The sequence below is a fragment of the Lissotriton helveticus genome, chromosome 9, assembly GCF_964261635.1.
Source record: "Lissotriton helveticus chromosome 9, aLisHel1.1, whole genome shotgun sequence".
NCBI classification, from domain to species: domain Eukaryota; kingdom Metazoa; phylum Chordata; class Amphibia; order Caudata; family Salamandridae; genus Lissotriton; species Lissotriton helveticus.
The window spans coordinates 435,279,628-435,299,068 of record NC_136070.1 but is presented as its reverse complement, the minus strand read 5'-3'; the positions used below and the strand labels follow the sequence as shown (position 1 = coordinate 435,299,068).

The 19,441-nt window shown below is 39.1% G+C and overlaps 1 protein-coding gene across 1 annotated transcript in view; it reads left to right on the top strand.

The window, feature by feature from the left end:
• The window catches only part of TNFAIP2 (TNF alpha induced protein 2), a 357,846-nt gene that overhangs the window by 4,728 nt on the left and 333,677 nt on the right, over positions 1–19,441 (top strand). Inside the window, exons 2-8 of the mRNA XM_078660233.1 lie at positions 3,071–3,256; positions 4,976–5,627; positions 7,678–7,792; positions 11,542–11,664; positions 12,751–12,851; positions 14,619–14,717; positions 18,486–18,615. Of these exons, the coding sequence (XP_078516359.1) occupies positions 3,071–3,256; positions 4,976–5,627; positions 7,678–7,792; positions 11,542–11,664; positions 12,751–12,851; positions 14,619–14,717; positions 18,486–18,615 (1,406 nt within the window). The remainder of the gene's footprint in view (positions 1–3,070; positions 3,257–4,975; positions 5,628–7,677; positions 7,793–11,541; positions 11,665–12,750; positions 12,852–14,618; positions 14,718–18,485; positions 18,616–19,441) is intronic.

The window sequence follows — 19,441 nt, the reverse complement described above, 5'->3', positions numbered from 1 at the left end:
ATAGGGAGGGCATTCTGAGTTCTTTGCCCCAGGCTTAGCACTTCTTGGGGCCCAAAGCGCCTGTTACAAAATCTATTAAGAGCAAAAGGAAGGGCTAGAGCAACGAGGTACTGGCAATTTACTTAGTTCCAAGAAATCTCAATTACTTTGAAAGCGTTCTCTTGCTTTGCAGTAGTTACAGTCCTCTCTCCATCTCTTTCCCAATACCTGCCTTGGCTGCACTCTTTGGGGTTGTGTTGATAGTTGACTAAGGGGGAGTCTCTGGGGTTAACCCTATTTATAGGCAGTCTTAGATGGAGAGAGATCCTTTAAAATAATAAACCATGAGGTTAGTTGGTGCCTGCCTCCAGATGCAGCAAATGCATTGTGACAGGGAAGAGGTGAGTTACTGTAATGAAGATTGCTGGTAAGTAATGAAACCAAAAGAGAATTTTTCTTTTTAGGGTACAAATGCACAGTTATTACTAGAACTCCTGTCAACGTTTTGGCCCTGATTACAAATGGACCTACAATCTTGATTCTGCTGCAAATTGGTGTTTGCTCCAAAATTCGGATTACAGCTGCAGCCTTCATGCACTTTTTCAAGCACAAATTCCCCCGGGTAAAAACTAGGTTAGTTTATGCGGAAATTCGGAACACTCAGAGTTTTGCAAGTTAGGTTAGGCAAAAACATTTGGTATTACCACGTCACCCTTATATTGTAGTTCGAAACGGCGGAGGTAATACTGCGCTTTATAAGCCCAGCAGTCATCGCTACTAGTTAATGCTTGGTGTGGTGTGACATTTCAATATTGAGGCCCTTTGTCTGTTTCTGGGTGCAGCGCGCTGAAGTGAATGGCCAGGGATCACACGGTTTAGTCAAGTGGAGAAGCCAGGATTACAGTTCTTATCTTCGGGTTCCTCTTTGACTAGTTTATATGCTAGCCCACAAAGGCTTCGCAATAAAGGGCTGGGTCAATGGGGTTTATTGCTTAAGAGAAACGCCTCGTGACTTCTGAATGAATTTCATTCGTTTTTGCATGAGGAAAAACATCAGCTTTTCAAGTGCTTTTTTCCCATTGAAAACGTGACTTAAAAAAAATATAGAAACATATTTTCCTACAGAATTATATATATTTTTTCCTGTTTAGTAATTAATCTTCATTGTACTCAATGCTTTAGCAACAGCTTGTTTTCTGTCACAGAAATCAACATATTCTCGATGTCATCTTAGTTAACACCTCACATTTGCGCGCAGTTGACTTCCCCTTTCCAGTCCCGGGTCACTGCCCAAGCTTTCCCCTGGGAGTGGGCGAACGAGCAGTTGGCACGCGACTTTCAGCTCAAGAAGTGGAAGTCGCGCGCTACCGTGTTTCCTGCCTCTCATGTCTTTACCGCACAGTACATTTTTATAAAATAACGAATGATTCGTTTTCGGGCTTGGCTGACACTATAAAGTATTTATTATGCTTCCCACTAGGCTTGAAAACATTGCTCATGGAAAGTGTATGCCATCATGCCAGCTCCCAATATTACATGATACTTTTTTTATTTTACATTTTTTTATGTTAATCACAGTATTAAAGAAAAAAGTTGTTTTAAAATGTGTCACGTGGTAAACGGTGGCAACATTGACGAGCAAAGATGCCATCAGGCTCCAGTTAGGTGACAATTGTTATATGGATCTTTTGAAACATATATAAAACCTATAACGTTTGCTATTCGCTAACTCTCTCTCTCTCTCTCTCTCTCTCTCTATATATATATATATATATATATATATATATATATATATAAAACAACACTTTTATGAAGCACACCTCAAACACTTATGAAGTCAGATCGGGTCAAAAAATAATATTAAAAATTGGCAAATCGCAAAGCATCAATTTGAAAGCGGTGCCACTCAGGATACATTTGCACCCTACTACCTAGATGTTGAAGTACACAGGTTCTCCCAAAGCATTTACCGTGATACACATTATAATTGTACAGATATCCCGGCACTCAAAAGTAACATTTCTTATTCGTAGTTAGTCAAAACAAAATACTTTATATTCTCTTCGAATATCACTGGCAGTAGACAGATTTAGGCTCTTAAAAATAGTAATAGTAATAGTTTAATTCAGAACTACATTTAGAACATCACAATTTCAGAAGAAGGACCAAGAAAGGACCAATGCCCCTCAACGAGATATAACATTCAGGAGACTAAATTCGGTGGTTATGTCCTCATAATCTTGGTCCAAATGAGCGACAGCCGACACGTGTTTCGTCACACCAAGTGACTTCCTCAAGGCTTATTCCCAATTCTAAGGTCGTCAAACGCTGTATATTTATATGATTCCCGAAATCTTCAATTGTATGCGGCAGTGACCAGGAATTTTCTGGTCAAACGTAAATGGTCCACCTAATTCTTCATTCCATTGTGTCAAAAAAGTGCCTGCGACGTTGGATCGGATAGACCTTTTACCAGAGAGATTCTGTATATTAGCATGTAACAGTGTATTTATATGATAGGCGATCAGTCCAATGATTAGTGACTCGTCCAATGTATCACCGTTGTTATCACAGTACAAATACTTGTCGTAGACTTAGAGAAGATTATCCCACTGTTCTTCTTGTGCAGCAAGAACATACGTTAAAAATCAGGCTGGCTATGATAGACCCTGCATCTTCTCTATTCGCGTACCAATGGGTACGCGAATAAAGAACGAGCTAAGCTATTAATGAATTGATGTGCTCTAGCACTACGGCTATTTCTTACAAGTGCAGGGCCTGAGGCTTTTCTACCTGTCTAATTCATTCTTAGGAATTGAAATAGCACCACTTCCTATCATGCCTGTTTTTGGCATTGCATATTCTTGTTGCAAACAATCATATTCTATATACAATTTTTTAAAGCATGCCTTTAAAATATGTGTTGAGCTCATGTTACCTATTGATCCTGAAATGTAGCGCAGCTTATTAATTTCCATTTTGTTACCAGGTGTAGGCATTGTGCGGGGGTAGGCCTGTTGCAGCTTTCAATTCAGGGTTCTTTTTGTTTTGGGCGACTTTTAACAGAAACATTTGGTTCTTTTTCAAGCAGGATCTCACAGTGCGGCCAACAATGCGACAGAAATCAAAGCCAAATCAAAAGACGGCAAACGACCGGAAAAACCTATGAACAAAATGAAAGCAGCCAAAAAACACTTATTGAAAATCATCTTGTGTGGGAACACAGAGAAAATACCAGCCAACATTGATGTTATGGAGATAAGGAGACCTGCCACAGGTACATATTGTTTAAAAAGAGGGATGCACATTGCTGGAATGCTTTAGAGAGGTTTAAGATAGCAGCAGTCATTAGTTGTGCACGTGCTACATCCCTTTGTATGTGTCAGTGACTGGTTACCTCAAGTATCTGTGAGTTATTATCTCAGTCACCCACTTGTCTGGGTGGTAGTTGGTCCCACGTGGCCGTGGGTTCTGCTCTGTTTGTCAGCACCTTTAGAAGTGTTCTTCATCCAGTGCATGGAGGCCTGACGTGGTGGCCTATCAAATCGACTGTGCTGTTGGCTAGTTAATATTTTTGAACATTTTGGCGCAGTTGCAAAGCAGGCTGTTGAAGACTTGACAAAGTTTCAAAAGCAACATGCGTGCAAGGCCAATTTCCTATGAGATTTAACGCTTAGCAAAATGTATCCAGCATGCACAATTGTCCACAATTCTCGATTCCTGAAGTGGTACAAAGTGTTCATGTTTTTTGTTCAATTACTCTCATGGCACAATTATTTTCCTGCGCAAAATTATATTTGCCTAGGAATGTAATGCTAAGGGGAGTTGAAGGCAAAATGTGTGGCACAATGCATAGGGAATGTATTTTCCCACATTGCTAGTTGTTGCCACCAATATTTGCTTTCCACAACAGGATTTGCTGTTTTTGTATGCACGTTTTTAGTAGTAAACTCTTCATTTGCAGAGCTTTTATTTTGCAAACTTTGTATCATTTGTAAGTAGATTTCTCAAAGATTATGGCAGCAAAGTCTTCAACTTTGCACACCCTAAAACTAGGCACACTAGTGTCCCCATTTCACCTCAGACATTGAATCGTTTCATGAGGTCCAGGTGGCAGGGCATCTCCCTAAACAGTGCAGTTGCCCCTGCAGTGATGCCTGGCTGTGCATGTGAAATTTGGCTGGTAAATTCTCTCCCACCAATAACAAAAATCATTGCCAAAAGCCAAAGTCAAAAGTCCAGCTTTTTTTTGGAGAAATGTTTGATAATTGTTGGGTGACTCTGTGTGTGTTGTTACCAGCTGTTGCTAAAAAGAAAATACATTATTGAAGCAACATCTTGGTCTACAATGTGGAAGCTGGGAGGATGGCACTTTGTTATAAACACTGCACTAAAGAATGGTGCTGTAAAAAGGAGTTGGGACTAAAGCTTGCGTTATAAATGGTGATGGTGAAAGGCATGATGGAGCAAAATACTGAGAAAAATATTGATAGTACATATTTCTGACAATGGGCTATTTTTCTGTGCATGAAATGAAGCTATAAATCCAACAATATGCTATTATGACAACAAAATAATACACATAAACGTGTAAGGGTGAATAGTGAACACTCTTAGCATGTCATAAAGACAAAAAGGGCATTCTTCCTTAACCAAAGAGTCATAAACCGTAATTACGTCTTTATGTGGGCCAAGTAAATACTTCAAATGCACACACGCACTGCAGCCTCAGACCAAATAAACCTTTATATTTTTTGCCCTGCAGGGGGTGCAGTTTGATATTAAAATGGGATTTCAGAGTCTCTTTCGTAAATTCACTGGGATATGGTGTTCTGTCTGGTGAAGTCACTGATGTAATATAATGAGGCTGAAATTCTAGAAAGTCAGCATCATTACTTATGTTAAATATGACAGATTAATTCTGGTATTTTTAGTCTTAATCTAATGTACAGGAACTACATTGCAGATTCAAATATTTGCCTTTTCATTTTTGCAGTTGAACACGTTGAGGAATCCATTAATTCGGGAAGATTCCACAGTGCTATCCAAGAACTGATTGTTCTGCAGCACAAAGCCTTAAGACATACAATCAGTAACAGCCAAGAGGAATTACAGAACCAACAGGAAAAAGTATCACGACTTTATACTCATCTGTGGGCACAAATGTCAAAGATATTCCACACATCTGTGAGTGCACTGTCCAGCCAGAATATAGATGAACCTGTTGCGACTGCAGAGCTCAAAGAGGCGGTGAATGCACTTGTAGAGCAAGTCAATGAAGAAAAGAAAAGTGATTCTGAGACAGCAGCACTTATTCCAGAGTCCAGGGAATGGATGGCAAAATGGGAAGAAGTGGTAAAGCAGTCAGTTAAAGAAAGAATGTGTCAATTACCACAGACCACGCGTGACAAAACCACGTCATCAGTTTCCGATGAGTTAGAACACATGGGCAAAACAATAAAATCAGATTTATACGTTGTGGCAAACCAAATTAAACCGCTTTACCCAGAGAACTTTGATGTGTGTACCATCTATGCAAAATTCTATATCCAGCATTTCTCTTTGCAACTTAACACCATCACAGAATACGGATTGGATGAACAGGATACCACTCACCTGCTGGTTTGGGTGCACTACATCTATCCTAAGTAAGATTTTACAGTTTTGTTTAATTGGGGATAAATACACTGTTGAGGGTCCGTGGTTTTTAGGTGTCTTTTCAAAATGTCATGTCGACCATCTGCAATCCCTACTTTCTCTTGTAACACCTTTATGTGTTACTGGTAACTCCTGCTCTCCTCTGTTCCTTTTAATTCCTTAGCTGTGGCCGTTATTTCAGCGCAGTGCTGGGCGTTCCAAAGAGTGGGCTGGGCCACGTCGGCCGTTGAACGTTTGCAGCACCAGCCAGGTAGTGCTCCGAACATTCAGCAGCCGACGGCAGCAGCTATGAGGTTAATCCAGTAAAAAATAATAAGACACTCCATGCCTGCAAGTAGCCGAAACATATAATACTAATAGTGAATCACAGAGAGAAGCCGCTTCTAACGTTTTCAAGAACCTCTCCCAAAAGAACTCCTCCCAAGCTCAAATGTTAGAAGAATAGCTCCTATCAAGACACAAAACCTGATAATAAATAAGTCACAAGTCCAGCCCCGAATACATGAGTCACAACAGCAGATCAGCTGATGCCCACCACAGTGATCTTGACATCATGTAATTCAAAGATTTTTGTTAAATTATTACTCCCTTAACATCAGAATGGGCTGACGAAAACAAATAATGGCTAGGCAAAACTCAACAGGAGGAGGCCTACCTATCATTTACAAAAATAATATTTCAGGCAAAAAACAAAACAAATCTACAGCCTTCTCCACTTTCAAAATCCCCAAACAGCCCCTAAAAACAACAGAATCTATTATATCTCACATCTATGTCCTCCATGATCTATGAAAGAAAAATTGTATTTCACCAGCTACCCTAAATTATATTTTGCTGAAAGTTTAACACCATTTCTCAATATTATATTTCTTGACCACATCAAAAGCTACTTGGAAAATTGCAAAAACAAAGCCTTTTAGACTTCAAAACTTCCCTGAAAACTTGTTATTGCTGCCTGTTCACCATCTTCAGTGCAAGAGAGCTCAACTAATATATGGTTCACAGATCAATAATGCAAGTAGAAGCCTAAGATAAAATCAAATGCAAGTCATAAACAATCAGCCCATATTCCTGATATATTTGGCAATGCAAATGTACACCATTGGCATTGCCCAAATTCAGGATCTTATTTAAAGCTGATGAAGACAGCATCAGTTCACCAATCACATTACCAATCATACTGCTGAAGCAACCTCCGAAACAAAACTACATTTTTTTACTTCTCAAATGAAAAACACCTCGCTGATCATATCTAACACTCATCCATTGGACAACCAGCCTTATATTTCCCTTCCCAATCTGAAGTTAGGGATGTCAAAGTTCCCCCATCCCAAAAGACAAACTTGTGAAAATCAATAGCACCCCAAAACACCAAGAATTTCTCAGACCATCTGCCTACCTCCACTGTCATGTTCCCCTTTAGGCTCCCGATTAACACATAGCTCCACGCAATGAGCCGTTCCTTTCTCAAATGTCATCTGACCTTCTCAAAGTTGGTTAACTTGAGGGAATTCTAAAGTTCTGGGTGCTGAGCCCCTAAAGAATGCCAATCATCTCCCTCCACCAGATGAGTTGTATGAAGAACCAAGAGGCCTTCATATAGTAATTGACTGAGATCACTTAGATTGCCTGTCAATCAGAAGACTTAATGATCAGTAGGCCAGGTAGGAAGGCAACAATAAATGTGTTTTCTGTCAAGCGCTGACACTAAATAATATCAGGAGTGAGGCTAGTGCCAGGAACAACAGATTTATAGCTACAGGGCCATTTTGGGCAGTCTTGGAATAGATATACTTTGTTGGCATAAGTTAAATAAACACTTTGGAATTTTTACCTTGAGCTAACATGTATCGTTCTATACAGAAGAGCTTACACTCAAAATCTATACTGTAAATTGTTTGAATTTTAAAGAACTATAGGCCGTTGGCATTGCAGACATACTGTAGTGAGTGGCATACTCTCAGTTCTAATGCATACTGCTTCATAAGTTATGTATTTCACCTAATTAAATATGCAACTATGATTATGTTTCCTTTCCAGTGAAATAATGAAGCACCCTGATTTAGTTCACAATGTGAGCTGGGAGAAAATAGGACCCCTTCTACCACTAGAAAAGATTTTAGATCTTGAAATACAGTATGCTTTAAGTGTTGTGGTAAGTCTATTCATTTTATATTTATGCAGTGAATGTTTACATGACACACTGGTGTTATTTTTTTGTTCTTTTTTGGAATATTGTTTATGAAACGTGATTTGTTCACAATCCTCATGAAACCAGGGGGCCTTGTGTCTAGTGACTCCTGAGATGAATATGTGACATTAATTAAATATAATTCTTATGGGGTTTATAGAAAAATACCAAGCATTCTTATATGCAAAAGATAGTGTGCCGTCAAACGAATTTCGTTGCGCGCACTGCATCGCATTTGGTAATGCAGTGCACGCAACAAAATTCGTTTTATTTATTCATATGTTTACTTACCTGTTAAGGTCGGTAATCCATACATTACTACCCCCCACCCTGCCCCTCCCACTCCCCACGTCACCCCCCGGCCGGTACTCCCACTACCGGTCGCAGCTGGTGGAGGCTACTGGAGTGCAGGACATGAGCAGCATGTCCCCAGTATCAGAGCCAGACTGCATTCTGAAAAAGCATCAAACTTCCTACATCAAAAGGAAGGCTTCAGCAAGATGGAATTGAGAACAATTGACCTGTTTATCAATATTACTGTTGATGCTTTCAGGCATCTTTGTAATAGGAGCAGTCGTTCTGAACCTTTTGACTTTTGTGGCCCCCACTGAATCATTACTAGAATCTGAGGGCCCCCATTCAGTTATCATTGGAAGCTGGGGACCCCTGAACCAAGCAATTTCTATGATTTGAACTTCAAAACAATACACAAAAATAAAAAAACAAGCCTATATCAAACACATGTTCAAATCTTGAAATATTTAGTTTAATCCACAATGAAATATAGAAAATGTTTTCACATTTTCAATTTGGGTTCTTTATATAAATGAATTAATTGTAATATTATTTAGTTTTTTAACACAGTTCGGGATCCCCAGAGTAGGCCACACAGACTCCTAGAGGTCATTTGACCACAGGTTAAGAACTGCTGACCTAGATGATTTACATGGAAATAGAGAAGGTAGGAAGGTGTTGGAATGATCTCTTTCAAATGGTTGAGTACCAATTATTGATTAGGCATCCTGTTCTGTGCCTTAAGAATGTAGACCACTGGGTTTTGCGTTAAACACAGGATAGTCCATTTATTGTGAGATGCAACTCGCCCCCCTGTCTAGGATGCAAAAAAAATGGAAATGTAAATTAGAGTGCTCCCCGAATTTGTGATGAAAGCTTCGACTATTCCTTGTTTTTCATTTATTGACCGTAAATGTTGTACATAGATGTTATGGAAAATAACAACAGATGATTCATAAAACTTAAATGGTACGTGGTAAAATTAACTGGGAGATAAGAGCGTGATTGGGTGGTGCTACCTTTAAACTTTGAGTTCAGGTAGTCAGTGATATGAGGCGAATCCTTTTATAGGGTACAGTGATAGTACTTTGGCATCTTTCAGGTTGGAGTGGAAGTTACCTGAGAGTGATTTTGAATGGATTCTGTTCTTTAGTGAATCAGAGTGTAGGCAGCGGGGTTCTAATTGTTTAGAGCTGGTAAGGCGAATGGCCTAAAACCCAAATTAGCTGGGTACTCTCAGGAAAGTTAGAGCACAACAAAAACCAGTTAGATCTATGGCCTATTATGAATTTGGACCTGGAATTACCTCAGTTATAAATTTGGGACTTTAATAACCCCTTCTGACTTTAACCACCCATTCTAAACTGACCATCCATTTGCAGAAAATGCCCTCATAGAGATCTGATTTCAGGAATTTTCATTGGTATCTTAAATGAAATTCTCCTGAAGAGCGATAACATTTTTTTTAAAATATTGATACCTACAGAGAGGTGGCCCACCTTTAGTATAAGCCAAAGAGGTGCCATGCACTCAGATTCAGCTCACAGTAATCACTTATTTTGAGTTTGTCACCATTTGTTCCAGAATTCACAAACACAATTCGTTTGCTATAACAATGATCTACTGCTGTCCTGGGTATGCAACAAACATGTTTTGAATTAGTAATATAATTAGATACCAGATATTGCTGGAGCACTGACATTTACCATACGATTTTTCAACAAAAGTCATATTCCCCAAAATTGAACACTATTGTTACCCCAGTATATCCAGGCTGTGTAAAGGACTAAGTGAGAGAAACACTTTAGCTGCCATTATGACTGGCCGCTTTTAATCAATGCAGACAGTAGAGGCCAAAAACTCCAGATAAAAGTCTGGGGCAAAATTAGGAGTTACCCAGATAAGCGGACCAGATGTTACTAATGTAGTTTGGAAATTGCTCATTTCACAGGAAAACCTCAGGATTCCACCTATAATCTGCATTAACCCTGCCCCCTCTGCAGTTCCCATTACCTCGAGTGTGTAGACATAAGAAGGCCCTTAAAATGCATGCCATGTAAACCTAAAGAATGTGTGGACTCCCTTATGCCTTGGCTAGATCCAACCGTCTGTCATATAACAGCATTTTACTTGCTAGCCCTTTCCACAATGCCAAGCCATCATCCAACAACTTATTATCCCATCTTGGACTGACCATGCGTCAACCAAATCACCAGTGGAATCTTCCTCTGTCTTCTCTTTTGCTTTCCACTGCCACAGGTATACACTGTATGTGTCCAAGTTTTATAAAGAATCCTGACCACAAGGGATCATGGTTGCCAATATACATAATACTGTTAATACATTAATATCGGAAAGCTGCTGTCTGTCAGATGCCATGTTGTTCCAGGGTCAAATGACATCCCACCCCTTCCTCCAGGACTTCCCTCAATGGATTCCACCATATGTTTGTGGATGAAAGGACTATAAGAAAGACACAGCCTTACAATTTGGAAATTGAATTCACTTCTGTCTGACATGTAATTTAATAATTAGGTTGACACAGTGCTATTACAGTTCTACTTGTGAGAACTAAAATACGAAGTGCAGGATTGAAAGTAGTACTTGGCCTTGATTATTATTCTTACCCCTTTATGCATTAACAAAATGAGGAAGTGGAATAAAAGAGTCTGTTAAAGACTAATTTTGCATACAATTATCGACTGGAAAATAGGCCAAAATATGATTTGCAAATAAAAAGAGTTCAAGTTTAAATTTGAATATCGGTAATGTAGTAAAAATAAAGGGTGAAATAAGGATACAGAATGCTGGCTGTGGCTGGTGTCAAAGCTTCACGTCATTTTACTAGGCGGAATTACCACTCAGTAAAATCGGTTCGTGTTCCAACACCCAGGAAAACTGGGTGCGGGAAGACTGATGCACTCATGATCAGGCACAGCAGGTTTCCATATCGTAATTCCACCCTGCCTGACTCATAATCATGGCCTTGGTATATTAAATAAAGTATTAAATGGATTGTGTCCATGCTTTTAATAATAGACCTTACCATGACCCACTCAAAGGCCGTTCCTCTATTAACAATTGAATCATAAAATGGAGATTTAAACGTTAATATTTCAACAAGATTTCTGCAGCAGGCACTTGATCAACTCCGCTATCTCATGTTCATTATTTGCCAAAAGTCAAATTAGGGAGCTTGTGTTACTATTAACCTGCATGACACATTAACAAACTAATGACTATATGTGCATTTTAGTGTCATTTTTTTCAAGACTAGTGTGAAGTGTGTTTGGTAAGTCATGATAAGTGTCTTACCATTGTAAGAAAGATTACAGTGAGAGTTTCTACATGACCAGTTGTGTCTTTTATTGTGCTAACACATGCTAACCTGACATTTTTTTTTGTTTACATCCATAAAGTCATTAGTCGAAGATCTAATGAAAAAAAGCTTAGACTATGAAGCTAAATTTTGGACAGAAGAGAAACTACCAACACTATTGAATATGGTCTATCACAGTGAACTGCCCTTCGATATAATTCAGGTAATATTAGAAGTTCCCAATGTGAAATGAATTACTTGAAAAAAATATTTAACCGTAACTGAAACAACTTTTTTGCTAAAAACACTGAGATTTTGGCCTTTTGTAGTCTGGGGGATGTGAATTAACTACAATAAAATTAAGCTTAATGATTATGATCATGTGACCCTTGATGAAGGAGTGTGCGGTGGGGAAAATATTTTCCTCCACAAATTTGATTTTTGTTTTTAAAGTTTGGAATCCTTCTGAACTTCACAAAGTAGGCAAAGCTTTTGAGAAAAACAAATTGTGAGAGAAGACATCAATTAAAATGAGATCGGTGGAAGCAAAACGTTGAAAAAATGTCTATTAGGATTAAGTTCTCTCACCAACGCTATCATTTATTGAGAAACATTCTCCCACGAAATGTAAATGGGATCAAGTGAACAGTGTGTCAACTTCTCCGAACTTCGAAGGTGATTTTTAGAATTTCAGCCATGTATGGGTACAATTGTTTGGATTTCTTTACTTGCAAAGAGTAGTGATGTGGAGCTCACGTTTGGCCTCCCTGTTGCCTCTAATATTGTCCAAGTGAGGCACATCAATCAAAACATGGCTGGCTCACGAGAACCACACAAAGGAGAGCCGTAACCAAATATTCCTAATAGTCGCTAAAGATAGTTAAATGATAAATACCTATATAAACATATAGTCTGTTTCTAAATGTTGGACTGTAATCAAATGTGTAGGGAAAGCTGGTCAGCTTTCTTTAAATTGATTTCTAATATATTTAAACGTTTTATTGTTAATTGTCATTTGCATAGTGCACAATCAGCAAGTTTGATTTTTAGGATGGCTGTTTTCTATAACGTGTATTGCAATAAGACAACTTTCAGCATTCTCTTGTGATGCACCAGAACTTTGACAAAGTTGAATTAGATTTTCCCATTGGTCAAGCACCTCCTGGTCGGATTGAATTTACCACAGTGCCTTAACCGGTCCATTGTGCTGCTGATCGCTTGTTACACAGTATTTTAAGAAATGCTTATGGATTTCATCTGAGCCAACATCTTAAGAGTTAAATGTGAATGTGATTCCATTTTCTTGTAGATGCTCTATGGACAAATGGAAGGAGCTAATAAAGTGTCTCTTCAGCTTGCTAAACAGCTCTTGCCTCTACTGGTACAACAACTTGCCACATTTCTAAAAAGGTATGACCACTTAATGTAGAAAAATGTAATTTGTTCCCTTTATTGAGGTAGGACTTTGCACATCCATGCCTACAGGTCCTGGATGTTAAGGAGGAGTGAAAATGTCCTGTAAATAGAAAGTAATCAGAAGGTAGGTTTTTCATCACACAGCAGTTGGGCCATACCTGTAGGCAGGTCACATTTTTAGGAGACCCAATAGCACAAAACAAAATAGGAAAAGCTTCACAGGATACTCCCATTGAAGATTCTGGAGAGGCATAGAAGAACACCATGAAACATTCAAAATATATGCTGTCATCTCACAACCCAAGTGTTGTTCCTGGAATGGTAGCAGGTCGTGCTAGTTTTCACCTTTGTGTCCCTCTAGTCTATCCTAAAATTCTACACTCAATGCTCGCACTACATACGTGTTGGAGATGACAGAAACATATTTCTGCAGGTTGCCAGAGAAGCAGACTTTTCTTAGGGATAGCAATAGGATCTGTGTCCCTGGGCAGGACAGTTTTGTTTACTAGAAGGCCCAATATCAAAGCAGGTTTTTCTAGGAACACTTTCAGATCTAACTTCCATAAAGCCTATCACAGAAGAAGAATGGCCAAAACATTCACTTTCAGAACAGGTACCAACATTCCTGCCACCTCACAGCCCAGCATCATGTCTGGAATGACAGACGCTAGGCCTACCACAACGTCTACTTCACAGATCATGCTTCCTTCTTGTCTCTCTACTGTAGCCAAAAAGTTTTATTCTGGACGGTCACAAGGCTCACACTGCACAACAGATTCTGCACCTCCAGAAATCCTCTGTTGCTAAAACTGATACAAATTGTTTGTGTTTAAGAGAGTTACATCTGAACCTTCTGAAACTCTGGCCTCTGGCCCTAGGGGTGCAGTTGTCTATTTTGTCTGACCAAGTAGCACTCGCCAGAGTTTCTTTTCCTCCACAGTGTGTTTCTATTAGAAACATGCTTGTAGACAAGAAAAGGGATCATGGTTGGTGCCCGGTGATCATTTAGAAAAATCACAATGAGCTCCTGGTATACACTAATTTTTAGAATGTACCGTATTTTTCTTCACATGAATGTTTTCTGAAAGGGAGTTAGTTGATAAATTTAAATGCTAAAAGTGCTGACCTCTCATTCCTCTTTCCTAGCAACAAAGACATTGGCTACATTTCTTTTGGGGAGACAAGCCCTCGGAGTACACTACTACTCCTATTAGCCTGCTGTTGTCTGCCTTTCTAAGAAAATGTCCAATCATCTACTAGTGTTTGGCCACAATAAAACAAACTCCTGTGTTCTATTGCTTTGAGTTGCAGAAAAATCTCACCTATGCCTTTATGTATAAACACATTTCCACATAGACACAGAAAGGTAAAACCTTTGATAAATCAGGCCCCTATTGAGTCATAAAATAAAACAGATTTAAATGTTGAGGAAAGCATTTCGCATCAACTGGATGTTGATTACTCGGCCTTTAGTTTTGGACAATACTCACTCACTCACTCATTCACTCACTCACTCTTTGTCTTGTATATCCTGAAGGCCTATGTCCATCTATATAAATAATACAGGATAAATTCTGCATCGCCGTTGCTGTCTATATATCAATATTTCACCACATCCAAGCTGTTTTCCTTCTGAAAGTCAATGTCCTCATACACAAGAATTAATCATGCAATGTGTGATTTTGCGAAATACTCCTTAAGAACAGGAAATCTTAAGTTAATGGACCAAATGTTAATACATATGTTCAATTCCTTTACCAGATATAAGGCAAAGTTTGAAGAATTTATAGAGGCGAACAAGAAGCACAAATATTTTCTGCCCATTGTGATTGCCAATATCAATAGCTGTGACAACTATAGGTAAGTTTCACTGCATAAATCCATTTTTGATTGCATGGTATAGGAAGACTTAGCTGAAAAGGAACACTTTTGTATACGAGTTTATAGGTAGCACACGGCTAAATGCTAAACTATTCACTCACTTTGCTAGCCAGGACCTTTGACTGCTGATGGTCAGGTCGGTGTCTGCATTCTTCTGTTTCATCCAATTACCTGATAACTAAAACTTGGGGTGAACTAAATTGTCATTGAAAATATAAACATTTTATATATATTTTTTAGGTGACCTAAAAATTGTGACTAACAGATAGGGCTTGGCAGGGTGTCAGAATGAGTGAAACAACCCTCCGTATATGTACCATAAATCCACTGGGAGTCTACCATGCTTCCTCGTCTTTTTTTCATTTCCCCCTTTTTTCCCCGCTGTGATATCTATCCTATGTAGGAAGGTGCTTCCTTAGTTTTAAATCTTTCCTGGACAGAATCCCGCTTTATTCCCCCTCTGGTATTGCCTTGTTTAGCTGGAATTTCGGAAACCTCTCTGCCTTTTCCATCTTGTCCTTTGCCACTGGCTGTGCCCCACTGCCCATGTCCCTGTCACCACTATAAAATCCACGTTCTCATACCCCTCCCATCACAACTCTCATCTCAAATGCTGTTCACAACTACGGTATTTAAAAAAAATAATCAGCTCATTCTACCTTATTACCCCTCACCTTGCTTCCATTGCCCCTCCCTTTGCCAATCCTTCCTACCCATTTTTTTTCACTATACCCCAAAATAGTACTTTTCCGCAATCACTGACTTTCACTTGCCTGTTTTCTTTACATCTTCTTCATACCTAAAATGTAAGATAAGAGTATCAAAAATCTGTCCATACCACGGTTAACTGGCAGGTCATTGTTCAAATAGCAAGCAGCAATCTACACATATTCGTGAGAGATTAGCGTTCTTACTAGCTGTACCAGCTTGTTAAATTGACATTCAAAAGCATTAGGTATAGCACGGGATCGAATGTGATGGCGCGGAATGCCTGCATAGAAGGAAAAATATCACCGCAAACGTTGCTCTCTGTAATTTTTAGAGTCTCTCCATTTGCATGTGAAAAGCAAGCTCTGTTGAATTCTTTAGGTGCAGAAAATAATGTAATGGGTAATTTGATTTTGTAAATGTACTTTCCAGCCAAAAATTCGTATGTACCAAAGCTAGAAAAATTTCTGCAAATAAATGAAAATATTACCAACAATTTCTTTAGATCTACCCTTAGGGCTGTATGGTTGTGTCTGAAATTCCATTTGCGTACGGGAGACCACCTCTCTCCAGGTCATTACGTATACTGCTTTCATTCCTGAATTTTCATTTGATAACTAAATTAATTCTGGATGTTGTATTCTTGTTTTGATTCCATGGAATTGCACACACATCTGAGAACAATTATTTGCAAGTTTACAGTTCAGGACTGGAGACTGTGTGCTTGTTGACCTGCAGTGAGGTGGTGACCCTGATATGAGAAGGTGCAAATGGTTTCTGCAGATGCTGTTATGGGTATATTCACAGTTTACTAAAACCTAGTGGCACAAATAATTATACCAATAGGCATTTCCAAAACGGAAACTGAATCAACTGACATTTCCTCTGTCCAGCAGATGTGCATTAACTCATATTCCAGCAACAGGATCAAGCCCAACCATTTGTTGCTGGTCAACTGGAATGTCCCCCAGGCCATCCCCCATTAACTCAGTATCACATCTACACGGACCTTCAGCCATTCTTTAAAATAACAGTGATATTCAGTGTTTTCTCTACCAAATTCCTTTCCTGTTTGATCCGCTGAAGTTTCCAACACAAACCATTTGTCACTGGTCGACTGGTTTGTCCTCCAGGCCGTCCGCCATTAACTCATTATCACATCTGCACAGACCGTCAACTTTTCCGTAAAATGAAAGTGATATTGAGTGGTTTCCCCAAATTCCTTTCCTGTTGGATCCGGTGAAGTTTCATATCCTAACAGAAGTTACTGTAGTAATAACCCACAGAGGAACAAAAGCAGAGTGAAGACATAGGAGCATAATCTCCACTCTCTATGTAGATCTTCAGAGAGAGACATAATTCCTAGGTACCTGATTCATTGAGAAGAGAAGTCCATTCTGAAGATGCCTTGTGCTGCGTCAGTGCGCGCCAACCCTATCCTGTCTAGACACAGTTTGAGCCTGATACCTATGTGTGAAGTAGATTGACTCATTTTTACACATTTACATATTTTTGGAATTCTGAAATAATTCCAGGTGTGTTAGTGTTTACACAACAAACTGCGCAAGTTATACAATTATGCATGTGTAGATACTTAACCACGGCACATTCGCCCAAGCTAACTTTTTTACTCCACAAAGAAAATGTTTTTCCCTTTGGGCGAACTCTGTTTCCCAATATCCCGACTAATTTTGTGGTTATGCCCTTAAGACTCTCACCCTGGACTTGGAGTTACTTCAGTGGCATTGCAAGGGTGCTATGGACCTTAAAACGAGCAAGCTAAAAGCCGCTCCTTTGCAGTTACAAAGTAAGAGACAATCATAACTGGGCCTTCAAACATCTGGGCTCTGGTGCCAATGCACCTACTGCACTACTTATAGCTACGCCCTGTTGGGATCCTTGTCCAGGATAAATGCCCAAGTGTATTCAGGGTGAGCATGTGCTTTGGGAAACGCAAATACCCTTCAAAGAAACAAATGTGAGAGTGTTGCCCAAAGTTCAATGGCATTCCCACTACGGAAAACACTCTCCCTGCCACCCAGAGCAGATGTACTTAGTGGTGTAATATTTCATATGAGTAAATCAATTTACATGTGCAAACTCACATTTTGCGAATTGCAAAATTGAGTTTGCACCCGGAGATCATACCCTTTACACTCCTTAGCTGAACATAGGTGTCCAAAATGCATTTGTGTATTATTGTGCCCTTGTAGACTACTCCATTCTACTCTGATAAGGGAAGTGACGGCCTCCTGGCGACAGACAATAGGTATTGCAGTTGAAATTATCATTTTGGACTGTCACTAACATCTATTTTCACACTTGTGAAAGAGGTGAAAACAACTGCATTAGATCCCCATTCGTAAACATAAGCAGTACGTTAATCAGCACTTGTAGTGTAGGGATCGCTCGTCTGCGGTGTACTTTCATTTACTTGCCCCAATCTAGAGGTAGCACAAATTAATGTGACCTGTCGAGAGATGCTTCGTTGTAGCATGGACGAAGCCCAAAGGCACGTTCTATATGCACCAATGCTCACAGATGGTTGTGGATTTGTGAGACGTGTCCAGACAGCTCTCCAAGAATACCTTTTTGTGAAGTGTCACTTTCGGAATTTTATCAAAATCTCATTTGCACTAACGTTAGAAATGTGCTGGCACGCAACTTTACTAAATCATTTCAGATACAGAACATTTTCTTTGCACTTGCAACTTTCACTTAAAAATTGTAACATCTTTTAATAAGGCGTCATGTCAGATTCTGAAGCTGGTTGAATTAATTTTTTTGTTTACAATTATTTGTATGAAATTATGATTTGCAGGGTGAACTCCATAATTGTGAAATTCATGTGTGTTATTTTTATAATGTTGCCTACATCGACTAACATCTTTAGAACCAATAATTTACCTTATTGCTACCATTTAACCATGATTCCGTAAAACATAAATACTTTTTCATGCAGTTTTCCTGTTGCTGTTGATTTAGCAATATGTAGTTTATACCTGTAATGATGAAACAACCTTTTGCATCACGTTCCAGAGAGTATATCAGAAGTCTTGAAAAACACCATTTGGAAGACGAAGTTAAATCTAAATTGCATGATACATTGCGCAAAATTGAGAGGATTGGATTTGACACATTGCTTGAAGACTTGTTTGAAGAGTTGCAGGTGTGTATAATGTTTGATGCAACCTACTCAAAAGTCACCACTGCATCAGTTTATGCTATTTCATGATATGTGTATATTTATTAGATATGTTTGGCTAACGAATGGCTGGTTACAGGTGTGAACTCCACGGTTAGCATGTCACAAACATGACATTCACCAGTCTTAGCTTTTTCACCGACTACCTTCTGTCCACGTGTTCTGGACCAGTTTCCTCACTACCACACTGTATAACAATGCTCGTGGCCCACACATACACACACACACCGTCTCACACACCCTACGTCACACACACACACACACACACACTCAGAAAAACAGGCATCATTGTTTACTGCAACCACAAAATAGTGCTGATTACTCAAATAGAAATGGAACCAAAGTAGCACAACTTTACGACATTAAGTATAGTGCATAATATGCACATATATGCACTTTTCTCTCATGCCTTTACTTGAATATCAAAAATATGAATTGATAAAACAATTTTTTTTACGGAGCTGTCAGAACGATGATTTTCAGTGTGATTGATAAGCTGCTGGCGGAACTGGGTTGTTTAATGGTATCCAGTATGCACAGTTCTCTTACAAATATTTTTAATGGTTGGGGGGCAGATGTATCAAAATACCTATTTGCGATTCTCAAATAGCGATTTTTTGAGAATCTCTATTTGAGAATTGCAAAACGGTATGTATCTAAAAAAATCGCAATTTATTTGCGATTTATTATTATTCCTTAATTGCAAATAGCAAATTGCGAATTCGCAATTAAGGAATTATTTCCCATTCATTTCTATGGACCAGGAGGCCCATAGGAATGAATGGGAAGT